Source organism: Borostomias antarcticus, assembly GCF_949987555.1.
Source record: "Borostomias antarcticus genome assembly, chromosome: 5".
Taxonomy (NCBI): domain Eukaryota; kingdom Metazoa; phylum Chordata; class Actinopteri; order Stomiiformes; family Stomiidae; genus Borostomias; species Borostomias antarcticus.
Genome location: NC_140238.1, coordinates 25,922,344 through 25,937,989, shown reverse-complemented (window position 1 = coordinate 25,937,989; position 15,646 = coordinate 25,922,344). Strand labels below are relative to the sequence as shown.

At 41.8% G+C, this 15,646-nt stretch overlaps 2 protein-coding genes across 2 annotated transcripts in view; one reads left to right on the top strand and one right to left on the bottom strand.

Moving 5' to 3' along the window:
• Positions 1–242: 242 nt before the first annotated feature.
• asphd1 (aspartate beta-hydroxylase domain containing 1) lies at positions 243–5,644 on the bottom strand. Its single transcript, XM_084439193.1, has 6 exons — positions 5,528–5,644; positions 3,925–4,427; positions 3,120–3,326; positions 2,284–2,491; positions 1,395–1,508; positions 243–1,060 (listed from the first exon to the last, which is right to left on the bottom strand). The coding sequence occupies exons 2-6, from the start codon at positions 4,375–4,377 to the stop codon at positions 951–953; spliced, it is 1,092 nt and encodes a 363-aa protein (XP_084295319.1). The 5' UTR covers positions 4,378–4,427; positions 5,528–5,644; the 3' UTR covers positions 243–950.
• A 281-nt stretch (positions 5,645–5,925) lies between these two features.
• The window catches only part of sez6l2 (seizure related 6 homolog (mouse)-like 2), a 29,023-nt gene continuing 19,302 nt past the window's right edge, over positions 5,926–15,646 (top strand). The window contains exons 1-3 of the mRNA XM_084437715.1: positions 5,926–6,092; positions 7,131–7,211; positions 11,744–11,872. Coding sequence (XP_084293841.1) covers positions 7,154–7,211; positions 11,744–11,872 — 187 coding nt within the window. The 5' untranslated portion in view covers positions 5,926–6,092; positions 7,131–7,153. The remainder of the gene's footprint in view (positions 6,093–7,130; positions 7,212–11,743; positions 11,873–15,646) is intronic.

Below are 15,646 nucleotides of genomic sequence, written 5' to 3'. Positions count from 1 at the left end.
GTCTTGGAAATGTACATGCCAACTCAAGGAGCACTGCACAGTATTATACTGTCTCAGTATTTCACCTGAGTGACATTATCATACAAACATTGTCAATAAGGGCAATATTTGGATGCATATTTGGATACACTTTTAGTAGCTGGGCATTCACACTCAGTGCACACACTGTACTTAAGCATTCACATTTGTGATTATGAACTGTGCCATAAGATATGGTTTAAAATATCATTATGTGCATGCTCAATACCATAATCTCAATTTAAACAAGTTAAAACAGATGATGTACAACATTATCACAGTATATGCCAAAAAGAGGTCACAATAAAAAAAACTAATAAAAAAAACTAAAGCATTAGGCACAATAGAAGGAATAGAAAGGCATAAAAATGAGAAAAATACAGATATGCGGTCATAAATGTGTACACTTTCCATCTCTCACAGTAAATGCAGTTGCTCTATAAGATCAAAAGTTCATAGTGTGACTCAAGAAATAGACTTCATGGTTATAGAATAAAACACGTGTACTGTACCCTAGACGTGTTGAGCAGGCAGCATCTTGATAAAGTTGATACAGTTCTGGTTACAAAAAGATTGCACATGCATGGGAGCTTTTATATGCAAACACACCTGAATCAGCTGCCCTTCCATACCTGTGTTCTCCTGTGATTCATTCTGTATTTAATTACAAACCTATGTGAGTACTGTTGTCCTTGTGTGCAGCCTACAGTAAATAAGAGATTAAGTTCTGCTTTTAGTTGATTATTTTTTTCCGTAGCTAATTTCTTAAGGATTTTAACTACAGGTTTTTCTCTACATGGATTCACTCATAACACAGTGATACTTTGACTGGAATGTGGAGATTGAAAATCAAAATCCTCTCATTTTAAGAGGATGCACTCCAACCTTTACATAAGGGAGAAGCAGGAGCAGAACATGTGCACAGTTATTCTTTATTGGTCAGGGCAGAAGATGTAGTCCAAGGCTTGTCTCTCTGCTGCAGCCACATTTGGATGCCAGAGGTCCACACTGAAAATGATCCGTGCCCCATCTTCGGCCCCCCCTTCATGAAAAGCAGAGAACACTAAATCAGTTCTGTATACCTGTAAGTTTCAGTTATGCCTGTCTTTGCAATTACAACAGTAGCAGTATTTAAGTTCAAATCTTATCACACAATTTCCTACTTGGACCAGCACCGTTATCACGTATCTCTGGAAAGCATCTACAGTACTGTCGTATTGATTTGTCATCCCATCTGTCAGTCAGTGTTTTGAAACACCAAAAGACTGTAGTGAACAAGTAAAGAGATGGGCCTCTCCCTTCTAAATATGAACATATCGATGCTACATCTGGGTTTGTGGAAAATCACTGAATAATTGGAAGAGCAGTTCACTGACCATTGTGGGACACAGTGTGAAGGAAAGAGTCGTCCACCAGGAGGCAATGTCCCTCTGACCAGCACTGAGGTTCACCGCCCACTACCAGCTCACACTGAGGTGGCGTCTGCAAACCTAAGAGGACATTAGTGGATTTGGGTTTTAAATGGCTTGGGCTGTTAGTATTGTGCTGCTAGTGCTACTCATTAGTAGACTCATTTGTGAAAAACGAAGAAAAGCATACTCTAGCTCACATGGTCACAATACAAATTATTTTACCCTTGTCTGTAGTTGATTACCACCATTTTTTGTTTTTTTTGGAGAGGGGAAATATATTCCTTGGTCAACTTTAATTCTTGGCAATATTTTGTTTTGATTCATTGTCTTCTGACAGGTGATGTCATTCAAAGGTGATGCATCCTCAATTAAAGGAGAATGCTCGTTTTTGTAGTGTAGAGAATGTGAGCCGTGAGTGTAGCCTACAGACGTAACGGAGAATAGCCAGTCTGCGCGCTGTGCGCATGCGTGCTGATGCAAGTGGGGAAGCTATTTCATTTCTAAAGACGTTTCTAAAGATCATATTACAGAGGCATGTGAAAAACCACAACAAGCCCTCGCTCTATGTAAGCACAACTAGCGATTCATAAAGACAGATTGATGAAAACAACCCTTTCACGGCAGAAAATAGATTTTTTAGAAGCTGCATTCTCAGTGCCCCGTCCGCCGCCATTACATGGATATACTTGGCTCGTGCTGGATTTTACATTTCTTCTACAGGCCTCCGAATTACACCAAAGTTATCTCGGTGAGTCAAACGTCTTATAATATGCCGTATATAAGGTCCAGGTTGTCAAAAACGAGCATTCTCCTTTAATTCACAGTTTTGATCCGTTCTGAGTGTGACACCCACCTAAGTGACAGCGTAGACGGGCATTGGTGGGGCCGTATGACCCGCCCAGGGTAGCGCCTGGTCCTAAGAGCCAGAACCCAGCAGCACCCAGGGAGTTGCTACTTATGAAGGTCCGGAGGGAGAGCAGGGTGCGATAGGTGCGGGGACAGGCGCGGCAGTTCCGTGTCACACACATGCCTGCACTGTAGAGGAGAAAGGCTGCCTGGCCCTGAAAATATATTGTCATAACAGACATCTATCACATATGTCATACTCGAAAACACAACCATGTACTGTATGAGGCATCAAGCAGCTCCAAAATATTTTACTGTTTCACATGAGGAAGTGAAAATGAATGAAAACCTTTTTTTTTGTTGTTGTGTTCAGTCTATTAAGTAATAATTTGAACGTGTTAAACTAAATGATTGAAACTGAATTTTTTATTACATCCTGAATAGATTGGATTTAAACAGAACTGATCCCAACATCGCAGACAAACAATTAAAAAGAAAACATTCCAAAAGACTTGGGGTCTGAGGTGAAAGACTTCTGTTGATTTGAGAGGGATTTAGGATTTTGGTGAGTGGAGATGAAATATAGTAAAAGTAAGATGGTATTTATGCTCATACAGTGTGTTGTAGCCTAGTCATGGTCCATATAGACATGGTGCTACTAGAACAATATCATTTGAGACTAGGTGGCATAATATCAAATAGCTTAGTATCACATCTGGTTAATCTAATTTAAATAAGGCATCCAGAATGTTTTTCCTATTCAAATTCAAATTTCAATTCTTTTTAAGAATTCAATTTTCATATTTGACCTCAACCCAATGGGAAGTTGGAAGTCCATTTTACCTTGGGTCCTAAGCATGTCCACCCCAGCTTTTGGTCAATGCCTCGTTGGTAGACAGCCTGGAACTCAGCAAGGATTATGGGGTAGTTGGCCTCCAATACCTCAATGTCATGGCGATGGGCATCACGTGGGAAGTAGGGAATGCTTGGGACATCTGGGAGGAAGAAGAGATGTGGCCTCTGGATTGCAGAGTGATCATTTAACCTAACCTGAGAAAAGACAACAAATTGAATTGAACCAAAAGACAATTGTGACTAGTTTACAATCCCTATTCAGTTTTGCAATATCTAATTATCACCTTTTTTAGCAGATTTAACAGGTCTGTGCCACCATGAATGTAATGTTAGATAGATTGATAACTTTTGATAGATATAATTTGTATTTTAATTTGGTCATCCACCATAATTCTCCACATATGTAATCCTTATGATAGGTTGTAGTTGAAATACATGAATAACAAGTATTACAATGTATATGAAAATAGCAATAACTAGCCTACATTTGGTTTCACTGTCCAGACTTCAGCAAACCTAAATGAAGAGATGGGACTGCTGTTCAATGGCCACAGAAACAAACAGTTCTCCAAAAATGTATGAATGTACAGTATACTATCATGGACTTTACATTTATACTTTCTGGCAGATGTGGGCCCTACAGCCATGGGCTGAGCTCATCTCTCATTGACCAATCAACTTAACAATAACAAAGTAATCTAAAAAAAAAAAAAAAAAAAGCCAAAATACCATCTCTGTGATACATGTCCAAGGATAGAATCACATGTCAATTTAGAAACAGCATAAAATGTACCTGTTCACGGAGCCCCTTGTGGATCCGACCCATGCCAGCCCAGCTGTAACGCTTGGCATACTCTTGCAGTAATGCATAGAGCCTCCTATCACTTGCAGAGGCCTGGGCTGGGAACAGAGCTTGGCTCAACACTGGTGTAAGATAGCCCCGCCCTTGTTCCTCCTCTTCTCCCGTCTCCATGGCAATGCATGGGGTGCCCCGATCACTGACACACACCTTGGATGCTGCACTGCTCTCTGCTCTTGCACAACTGCCCGTGCGGGATAAGATTGAGCGCATGGAACTCGACTTGAGCTTCCCTGGATGTGCTCGGCCTGGTGTTGGAAGGTCAGAGCCCACTCTGTAACAGTACCATAGGAAGAGGAGCAGCAGAGTCCATATCAGACCGCTCAGAGTTCCAACGCCTGATTCTACATAAGGAGACAGGGGTAGCAAATCCATTGGCCAGTGCATCCTTGGCTGGAAGTGAAGTTCTAAATCGAGTGAATGCAGCTGGAGAAGAGCTAAAAGTGGAAGAAGGGAAAGAGAGAGATAATATTGGCTGTTTGTCTTTCGTGTCTCTTTCATGTACATAAGGTGCATCTCAGAAAATTAGAATATTGTGGAAAGTTCATTATTTTCCGTAATTTAATTCAAAAAGTGAAACTTTCATATATTATAGATTCATTACACATGTAGTGAAATATTTCAAGGCTGATTGCCTCCATGCCACACTCCACGTTGATGCAGTAATTTGTGCAAAGTGTGCCCCCACCAAGTATTGAGTGTATAAATGAACATACTGTACAATCATAAAGATTAAAACAAAATGCTTGAAATATTTCACTTTGTGTAATGGATCTAGAACTACATGAAAGTTTCACTGTTTGAATTAAATTGCTTTTTTTATAATATTCATTTGTATATAGGCCTATGCTTTATACATATTCTTTACAGCACTGTTCTTTTATTGGTAGAAAGGTTCAACAATATGACTGGGGGCATACGGTCAGGAATGTGCACAGTTAAGATAAGTCACATCCACCTTATATGAGGGTAAGAACATTTTCGCAGCATGTGTATTCTTGTCAATTGCATTTGATAGTTTGGATGCATTGCATGCATGTTGTTGATGTCACGTGATAACATCTTGTTGCCTCATAATTACTTTTTTTTTTAAATATTATTGTATTTTAAGTGTTTCCTAATTGTCCAATCAAGTCAGAAGACTATCCTAAAAATATTTTCATTCATTAGGCCTAATATAGTTTTAATACAGTAGGCTATATCATTAAAGTATCACAGACCACAACAACCACCTAGGAATAGGCCAACATTAACTAATTAGAGCCAATATCTCTAGTATTCATCAAATAAAAAATAAAAGAAGGAACTAGACTGATATGGAAAACGTGAATGGTAGAATACTGTAAGCCATGAACTACAAATTCGTATTGCTCATAACATTTCAGTGTTCCTTTTTTGTCCATACAGAGTAAGAGCACGGAGGAACAGTAGGCTAGGCTATAGTCCACCGTATCGTCTTTCAAAGAACCAAAGCTACATGAACATAAGCTTATAGCCATATAATTGCAATGTCTTTAAAAAATCCTTGTATGCTTACCACTCTCCGATCTTCTTTTCTCAATCTCCCTCCATGGGCTGTGGGCTGCACAGCTGCAATTTTCTAATACATAATGTTCCGCATTCGATGTTCCCGCAAAGCACCGAAGCTAGAGCGTCCTCTCCCTTCACGGAAAATACCGAAGCAGACTGTAGTTCAATCTATGCAGCATACACGCATATCTTGATAATTCCTTCAAGAAAATAAACACTGGAGTCTTATGTTTCCAACTATCTGATCATCGGTAGTTCCACAACAGAGCACGACAGGCAGTATGCATACATTTCAGCACTTAATGGTGGACAGTTCCTCGCCAAATTGACTGCGTTAACGCGGTTGTGCAATAATTCCAAATAGCCACTACAGGGCGCAGCTGATGATTTTGACTCCCTGCACAAATGCCCTCACATACAGACAGCCAGCGCATCACACGGGGATAAAACCCGCAAGCTCTGCGTGTTCCACCCACCTGATAGCCTGATTCGGGGCCTTGAGAAAAGAGACGAGCGGAGACAAACCATCAAGTAGAAGGGGAGCGGAGGAAGAAGACAGCTAGCTATCTAAGGTAGGCTACCCTTTTACATTTTTGGTTGGACATAACAGTAATGTAACGTAATACTGAGCTCTGCAGGTTAGTGCAGTACAAAAATAATCACTGCATAGGCTAGTCTTCTCTACACAAAAGGACCGGGAGGAAGCGAATCATTACAATCATTTTCACGCACAGCATCACTGCTGGTATTTTAGATGGTAGTCTACCTTTGAAAAAAATGACGGGGAGAACGTAACCTATATCAAAATTTCAATTAGGCTAATAAAGCATAGAGGAAGGGATGTTTTCCAATAGGCTGAACCGAATTCAACCGTTCTCTATTGAACGTGTTATAAGCGGAGTTTTTTTTTTTTCTTCGCTGTCCATCACCTTGTACAGCAATAGGCTACCTGCAGATTAGTAGGCCTATGCGTCTCAAACCAATAGCTACTGTTTTCTCCGTGGACTTTCCTATGTAAATATTAATATCAAATTCATATAGGCTAGTGGACTGAGAAAAAGAATCGAGATTTGGCAAATTTAGCTATTGATTTGAGATAGGCTATTTTGTAGGGAGAGAGGTAAGACAAATTCCACGAAGGACAGAATTCCGCTGAAGTCCTATGTTTACATTCTGACTTGCTGCATTTCTCTTTTTATCATGTTTGGAGGCGAACCTTATTCTGACAGTTAACAGTTAGGCTATCTTGATTCGGACATAATATTAGCCAACCGGCCTATCTGACATAACGAAATATAGGCCTAATATAGGATAGATAGGATAGGTTACGTATGGAGCGGATCCGAATCCTATAGGAGCTTTGATAACACTTAACGTAGCCTTGATATCACTGTCAAAAATGTTGAAATATTTATTTGAGAAGTAGCCTATAAGCCACATGTTTTACTACTATATGGATACACAGGCAATATATAGGTTTAGCCTTGTATGCAAGCCAACTGTCAACTGTTTTTATATTTGATGTGTTAAAACATTATTCAGGGACACTCTGAATTGTTTGCCAAACTGGCAAACAATTCCATATTTGTTACCTATCTCCTTCTGCTCAGGCTTTACAGTCTTAATCTTGACCATGGTGTCCACGATATTTGCTGTGACACTGTCAGTCACCCTCCTCCACCTAACATTGGGTAAGTCTTTACTTTTTGTGTGTGTGTGTGTGTGTGTGTGTGGGTCTGTGTGTGTGTGTGTGTGTGTGTGTGTGTGTGTGTGTGTGTGTGTGTGTGTGTGTGTGTGTGAACCAGAGGCGGGGATCCTGGGGGGTCAGGGGGGACATGTCCCCCCCAATATTTGCGATCATTAAAATTGTCCCCCCCCCCAATATTTAGATTGGGGTAGTGGCATTCAAATGACCATACAGCCGCGTAGGAAGATGTCCCCCCAAAAAAATACTCTGGCAAAATTTCAATGTAAATGTCCCTCCCAAAGTTGGATACAGATCCCCGCCACTGGTGTGAACACTCAAAAACGCAAAACCTTTTTGGTTTCTCCTTTTTTGACAGTATGTTCTCAATTTTTAAGTATACCTAGGAAATGCCTGTACACTGTAGAAAAGCATTAACTATACAAATGCATTTGTAGGCATTGTGTATTTAATGCATTTCAATGTGTTTTGTTATGAGACACAATAATTGTGTTCAATAGAACACATAGCCAAAATGTTGCAAAAGATGTTGCATGTGGGGTAGGGCTTGACAACGCCTGGCTTGTAATCCATGGTTCCAGGGTCAAAACCAGTCAAGTGCAACCCTTTTTATTCAGACCAGGGAGATGATGAGCATGAACTGAACCCTGCTTACAGAGTGACCATAAGACACAGTGATCTGGTTGAGGGGCTCTGCACAGGTGTTACACAAGGAAAAAGTAATAGCGATATCTACCTTAAATGAGAGACAGAGTGTGTTTGTCTGTCTCTCTCTCTGTGGCATGATTATGTTGAGGACCGGTCGATGTATGAAGTTGACATTCATCAGGTTGTGTTGCTCAGGACCCAAGGCATTGCAGTGTTGAGTGTAGGGATGCACAATATATCGGCAATCATATTGGCATTGGCCGATGTTAGTCATTTTTTAATATATCAGTATCGGTCCGATGTGCAAAACAGGGCAGAAGTGAACAGATAATTATTTCTGTCTAGCTGCTGTCATGTGTGCTGTTTTTGAAAGGAAACAATGTGGTAAATCTATGACTTATCAGCTTTTCCAAATGTTTTGGGAACAGAGACAGTGTTTACATGCTTTTTTCAGTATGTGTAACATTTGATTATCATAGAAACTTGTTTTTATACAGAACATATTGACATCGGTAAACATCGGTTATCGGCCATAACAGCAATGTTAAAGGAAAATGCTCGTTTTTGACAACCTGGACCTTATTTACGACATATTATAAGAAGTTTGACTCACCCAGATCACTTTTGTGTTGTTCGGAGGCCTGTAGAAGAAATTTAAAATCCAGCGCGAGCCAGTATATCCATGTAATGGCGGCGCACGGGGCAAAGGGAATGCAGTTTCTCAAAATCCATTTTCGGCCGCTAAACGGTTGTTTTCATCAATCAGATTGCATGAATCGACAGTTGATATTCCTCTACGCGAGCCATTCTTTCGGTTTTCAAATACGTGGTCTGTAGCCTCTGTAATATGATCTTTACACTGGCTATGCTCCCTCACATTCTCTGCGCTACGATCGGATTGTTGCTGACGAATGACGACGACAATATTCTCGGCACCAACTACGATCGTAGCGCAGAGAATGTGAGCCGGAGAATAGCAGGCTGCGCGCTGGCCTGTGCGCATGCGTGCTGGAGCAAGTGGGGGAGAGGCTTGTAAAGATCATATTACAGAGGCTACAGACCACGTATTTGAAAACCGAAAGAATGGCTCGCGTAGAGGAATATCAACTGTCGATTCATGCAATGTGATTGATGAAAACAACCGTTTAGCGGCCGAAAATGGATTTTGAGAAACTGCATTCCCTATGCCCCGTGCGCCGCCATTACATGGATATACTGGCTCGCGCTGGATTTTAAATTTCTTCTACAGGCCTCCGAACAACACAAAAGTGATCTGGGTGAGTCAAACTTCTTATAATATGTCGTAAATAAGGTCCAGGTTGTCAAAAACGAGCATTTTCCTTTAATATCGGTATAGGCCAAAATGTTCATATCGGTGCATCCCTAGTTGAGTGTTGTAATATTTTGCCCTGTGGCACAGTTATTATTTTAGAAATGTAATAAATAATTATGAATGCTAACAAAGCGAACACCTCTCTTCCACCATCTTGGATCACACACCCTTGCCAAGCTGCAGCGAAACACCAGTGGAACTTTGTACAGGACGGCAAGCATTTCTATCTCAGCCTTGCAGTGTTGCCTGTAATGAAACAAAAAAAGTTGTAAAATGATTTGGGGGCCAATATCTCTAGCTAGGTACATAACCTAACAATTAACTAGCTTTATGTTCCGCCACAGTCTCATAATGAACTGAAAATATTTTTTATTTCATTCCAAGTCAGAAAATGTCTACTAGCCATGATGCTAATTTTCGCTATGTTTTACTCTGTTCACTTATGCTAACGTTAGTGATCACAACAATAGAATGTTCAGGTTGGCTACAGAAGAGGAACGCGCAGAACAACCATGACGGACATATAAGGGGAGGGGGATGTGGCTATGCTACATTTTGAATGGGTATAAACCTTAAAGGTGACATTGCGGTGACCAGAAAGGTGACCTTCTGTCACCTTTCCTGTTCACCCTCTACACCTTTGACTTCAGCCACAACTTAAGTTCTCAGATCTCTATTGTGGGCTGCTTTAGGACAGACGATGAGGAGGAGTACAGAAATGTGATCAGGAGATTCGTTGAATGATCTGTGGAGAACTAGCTCCAACTCAACATCAGCAAAACCAAGGAACTGGTGGTGGACTTCAGAAGGAACAAGAGGCCCCCAGCCCCCATCCAGGGGGAGGAAGTTGAGATGGTGGACTCACACAATTCCTGGGAGTGCACCTGAACAACAAATTAGACTTTACTAACAACACTGAGGCCCTCTACAGGAAAAGAGGCTTGGGTCCTTCGATGTGTGTAGCATGCTGCTGCAGATGTTCTACAAGTCTGTTATAGCCAGCAGGCTGTTCTTTGCTGTTGCCTGCTGGGGAGGCAGCATCAGGTCTGGGTAGACAAACAGGCTGAACAAGTTGGTGAGGAGGGCCAGCTCTGTTGTGGGACAACAACTGGACAGCCTGGAGACTGTGGTGGAGAGGAGGCAGATGGGGAACACTTTCAGCCACAAGCTCATCTCACCCAGGTGCAATACGGAGTGGTTCAGGCATTCCTTTATGCCAGCGGTCATCAGACTCTATAACAGTGCCTGAGCGTGTTCCTGAGTGAGGTGTGCATGTACAGTATTGTGTTATGTATGTATGTATGTATGTATGTATGTATGTATGTATGTATGTATGTATGTACAGTACAGGCATGTATGTATGTGTAAATCAAGTAGTAATATTTGTCTCAGTTTCATAAATAAATCGAGATAAATCTACTGCTGAAAAAAGTTGAGAGGCCTGGACTGCTCTCTGTAAATACTACAGAAACAGAAACTGAGTATAGGCTATCCACAGGCCAAATGCTTTCTTGCCATGGTAATGAAAAGTGTGTTATGAATAAAATTTATTATTATTATTATTATTATTATCATTATTATTATTATTATTATTATTATTATTATTATTATTATGAAGCTGATTCATGCATGAGGCCTCAAGCCGAACCACTTGAGTTTAATGGCAAAGTAAAACCATATCCGACATGCTCATATTCGAAAATTGGTCCTTTTGAAATTGGTCTGCTTGGTAAAGCATTTCTAAATATGTAGTTGTTTGGTTTGCGTTTGGAAGAACCCTATAGAGTAACACATTGACATGGGCAGTGTATTTCTAAAATGGGGATTTGTTCAATCTAATGCATTGGGAAGATAACCTTTTACATTTTATTGGTGAAATGGATTCTGTCTGGAATCAAAAGTTTTTTTCAAAGGCTTCTCACACAGGGACAGCAAAAATATCCTTGATAATTTTAGATTTCAAATGCTTTCTAAAAGTGTTCGATGATTTTAACCTGTTACTAACTCAACTGTTATGTCTAAGTTCTAACCATAAAAGACTCGTTGGAATTTAAGATGGCTTCAGTCTTGTAGCGTTATATGATACAAACATGTGCAGGTGCATAATTAAGCAATAACACATGAGAGGGAGTGCTTTATTGTGGTTATTGGCATGGCTGTGCTGCGGCACAAGCCCAACGCGAATCGGAGTGCTGGCGCCCTGCACAGCCGTGTCAATAACCATGATAAAGCTCAACCTCAGCGCACTGCACTGTCATTAAATATTTTGTTTAAAAAAAAGAAAAGAAAAAAGGAGGGGTTAGTAGTGTTCAATTTCACTAAAGTGTTTTGCTTTCAGCCCGAAATCTGAATGCCTCTTGGCCAAATCACAATGGAACTAGCTGTTTTGCTGTATAATGAGAAATACAACTAGAATACATAAAAATATTAGAATATTAATAGTAATTGTGTATCAGGACAAACGGACAAAATCAAAATGTGGGATACAGACACCATGTTTATCTCTGTGTAATGTCAAATTTCTCCTCCCTTTTCAGGTATGAGCTTTGCAACTCTGGAACCTGAGGCCCCTCCCACACCGACCCCTGGTCCTCATCCATTAGGTGATATGATCCATGCAGCCTTACTGAGTAAGGAATACCTAGGACATGCTCCTATGGACACAGGTAATGGCTCTCCAATGATGATTCTATACACTTTAGGTGTACAGGTGCAAATTAATTATATCCCTTTCAATTGTGACAGTTACAATGCAGATGTATGCCCTCCACATTGTTGTAAGTTAGGTGGAGTGGTGTGGAGGAGGTGTAGCTGACCAAGCCAGAATCAAAAGACAATGATGTAGCACAGACTGTTGGCTTTTTACTATTGCCAACAAAAAAAACAAGAAGAACAAGGAAAAAATGTAACTCACAAAAACATTACAGGACCAGTCAGGACCTTGTAATTTGATCAGCCTGCCTGCCCAGTTCAATCTGACCAATCAAACTGACCAAACACAAAACGTCTTCACATTCACAATTTGCCTTCTTCATTGGGGAAAGGAAAAACAACTTTATGCAAATTTGCCCGTCTCAGTTCCGCATGTAATGAGCACCTTCCACTCTGCAAAGTGTAATGCACATAAACGTAACCCAAGCACAAACACAAAATACATGAAAAATATAAAGATGTAAACCTTCCATGAATTCATTGGTAGGGGCCGCACACTCAAAAAACTCAAACGATGGACTGAATTGCTTCAATGATGCATGGTTATTCAAAGTTTGCACAATGCCTTTCACCAGTGTGCTGCATCAGGTGTGTTTCTAGTCCAAGGATGTGATCTCACCCACATTTATAAAGAGCTGTGTGACATGACCCTCCGCCCTCCAATGCATCATCATTGAATCACTAAGTAAAACAGTCAATGGGCAAGCCTAAATACAGAAAATGTAGCCGAAGTATTTAGCAGTAGGCAGAGCTGCACAATATACAGTAGGTACACAGATTAAAAACATATAAGGTACTGTATATCAATATAAAAACATCTTACAATAGGTAATAATCAATGATGAAATAGCTGACCCAATCAACTAATGCACAAACCTTTTCAGTAGGCTAGGCTAATCAGTAACCAGATAGTCAACACAGAAAAGTACAGGGCATTCAAATAATTCCATGATATAAACCCTTACCCTTACATGAAACAAACATACAGAAATTTTGGGAGTATATTAATCTTCACAGATTGTATTCTCCCTGCTATAGTAAGAAGCAGACTGTTTCACTTTTGAATGTAAGCCTTCATTTGGTTAACTTGAGGTGTAAAATTAGCTACAAGAAGAGACGTGATGGTATGTGTAATGTTTATTCCAATATGTTTGAAACCTGAGCGTGCTAGGTGGAAGGGGAATGATTCCGCTGGGAGTTTAGCTGCAGGCCTAGGTCCTACTCTGTGGGTCCTTATTCCGTGTCATGGATGCATTCGTCATGGGAGTTGAAAGACAATTCGACCTGCCCCAGAGATGCTGAAAGTGATGCCAATGCATTGTCAAGCGTTTCTTTCAAAAGGGAGTTCATTGAGTGCACAAATTTTGGAAAGAAGCCGGGAGTGAAGCTTATCGAGATCTGCTGGTAATGCAGAACTCAGGATGGCTAGCACTGCCACTGTTTCGTCCTTGTGTGCACTGCATTGTTTTATAGATGTTTCTTTGATGCCATTTTGTGATGTAAAGGTGTTCCCAACTAGTGGATATACTGTAATCAGTTAGAGACTAGCTGAACGTAATAATGGAAAAAGTATGGTAGAAAATCTAATTAGATCCGGGAGCCACTTCTCACACAAAGGATGTAGTATGTCCCAGTACATAGTTTGCCACATGCAATATGGCAAAAACACCAGGATGTCCTACTACATCCGATTGTATTTTGCAGTATGCAAACCAGCAGACATTTCTGGCTATTCTGACTCCAATCCATTGTACAATGAAAATGACGTCTCATGTGCGAGTCACGACAGCTGTGGACGAATGTTGCTTCATGGACAGTGACGGATGTGGGCAAGTTTCAAGCTGCAATGTTATGACAAAGTGGTAGGTCCCAATTGTATGCATATTGCGTACAAAGTACGTACTTACTAGTGGCAGCTGTAGTACGTACTGGTAGTAAAAAGTAGAAGTATGCCATTTGGAACACAGCCATACAGATGTCACTCAGGTCAATATTTGTGCTCAAAGCCACTGGCAGCGGTATCCGCTGCACCACCACTTGCAACTTCAAGAGGCAGAACACTGTTAATCCATCCATCCATCTTCATCCGCTTATCCGGGGTCGGGTCGCTGAGGCAGCAGTTCCAGCAGGGGGCCCCAGACATCCCTTTCCCTGGCAGCATCAACCAGCTCTGCCTGGGGAATCTTTAGCCGCTCCCAGGCCAGTGCGGAGATGTAATCCCGCCACCTAGTCCTGGGTCTACCCCGCGGCCTCCTCCCAGCTGGACACGCCTGGAACAACTCCCTAGGGAAGCGCCCAGGAGGCATCCTCACTAGATGCCCGAACCACCTCAACTGGCTCCTTTCGACGCAAAGGAGCAGCGGCTCTACTCCGAGTCTCTCCCGGATGACTGAACTTCTCACCCGATCTCTCAGGGAGACCCCAGCCACCTTCCGGAGAAAACTCATTTCGGCTGCTTGTATCCGTGATCTCGTTCTTTCGGTCATAACCCATCCTTCATGACCATAGGTGAGGGTGGGGACGAAGATAGACCGGTAGATCGAGAGCTTTGCCTTTTGGCTCAGCTCTCTTTTCGTCACAACAGTGCGGTAAAGCAACTGCAGAACCGCACCAGCTGCTCCGATTCTCCGGCCACTCCCTCTCCATGGTTCCCTCACTTGTGAACAAGACCCCCAGATACTTGAACTCCTTCACTTGGGGTAAGGACTCATTTCCTACTCGGAGTGGACAGACCACCGGTTTCCTGCTGAGAACCATGGCCTCAGACTTAGAAGTGCTGATTCTCATCCCAGCCGCTTCACACTCAGTTGCGAACCTATCCAGAGAGTGCTGGAGGTCGCAGGCCACATCAGGACCACATCATCTGCAAATAGCAGCGACGTGATCCCCAGCTCACCGAACTGCAAACCCACCTCCACGCGGCTACGCCTCGATATCCTGTCCATAAAAATCACAAACAGGATTTGTGACAAAGCGCAGCCCTGACGGAGGCCAACCCCCACCGGAAAGGAATACGACTTACTGCCGAGGACACAGACACAGCTCTCGCTCTGGGTGTACAGGGATTGGATGGCCCTAAGTAGGGATCCCCTCACCCCATACTCCCGTATAACCCTCCACAAGACCTCTCGAGGGACCCGGTTGTAAGCCTTCTCCAAGTCCACAAAACATATGTAGACAGGTTGGGCAAACTCCCAAGCCCCCTCCAAGATCCTTGCGAGAGTGAAGAGCTGGTCGGTGGTTCCACGACCAGGACGAAATCCACATTGTTCCTCTTCAATCTGAAGTTCGACTATCGGCCGGACCCTCCTTTCCAGCACCTTGGAGTACACTTTCCCTGGGAGGCTGAGTAATGTGATGCCTCTTGGCCTCACTTGGCACACACCCTCTGGTCCCCTTTTTTAAATATTGGGACACTGTTAAATGTCACCCAATTGCTCATGTGAGCTTCTCGGTGCAGTGAACACAAGACTGTTGTAGAGTCTAAGTTTTTCTCAAGTCAGTTCAATGTTCAAAGTTCAAAAGGAAGTACTGGAAGCTAGCAGAGTAGTAAAACTAATGCAACACCCTTGAAAAAAAAATCTAATTACACCATTTGGTTTCCGAGAATCATCATGTAAAAACATGTTTACAACACATTTCCCCATTTAATGACAATTTGTTTATATCACATTTCCCAACTCTCCTTTTTTAATGACATGTTTTCTTAACCTTAAAGTGTTTTTCTG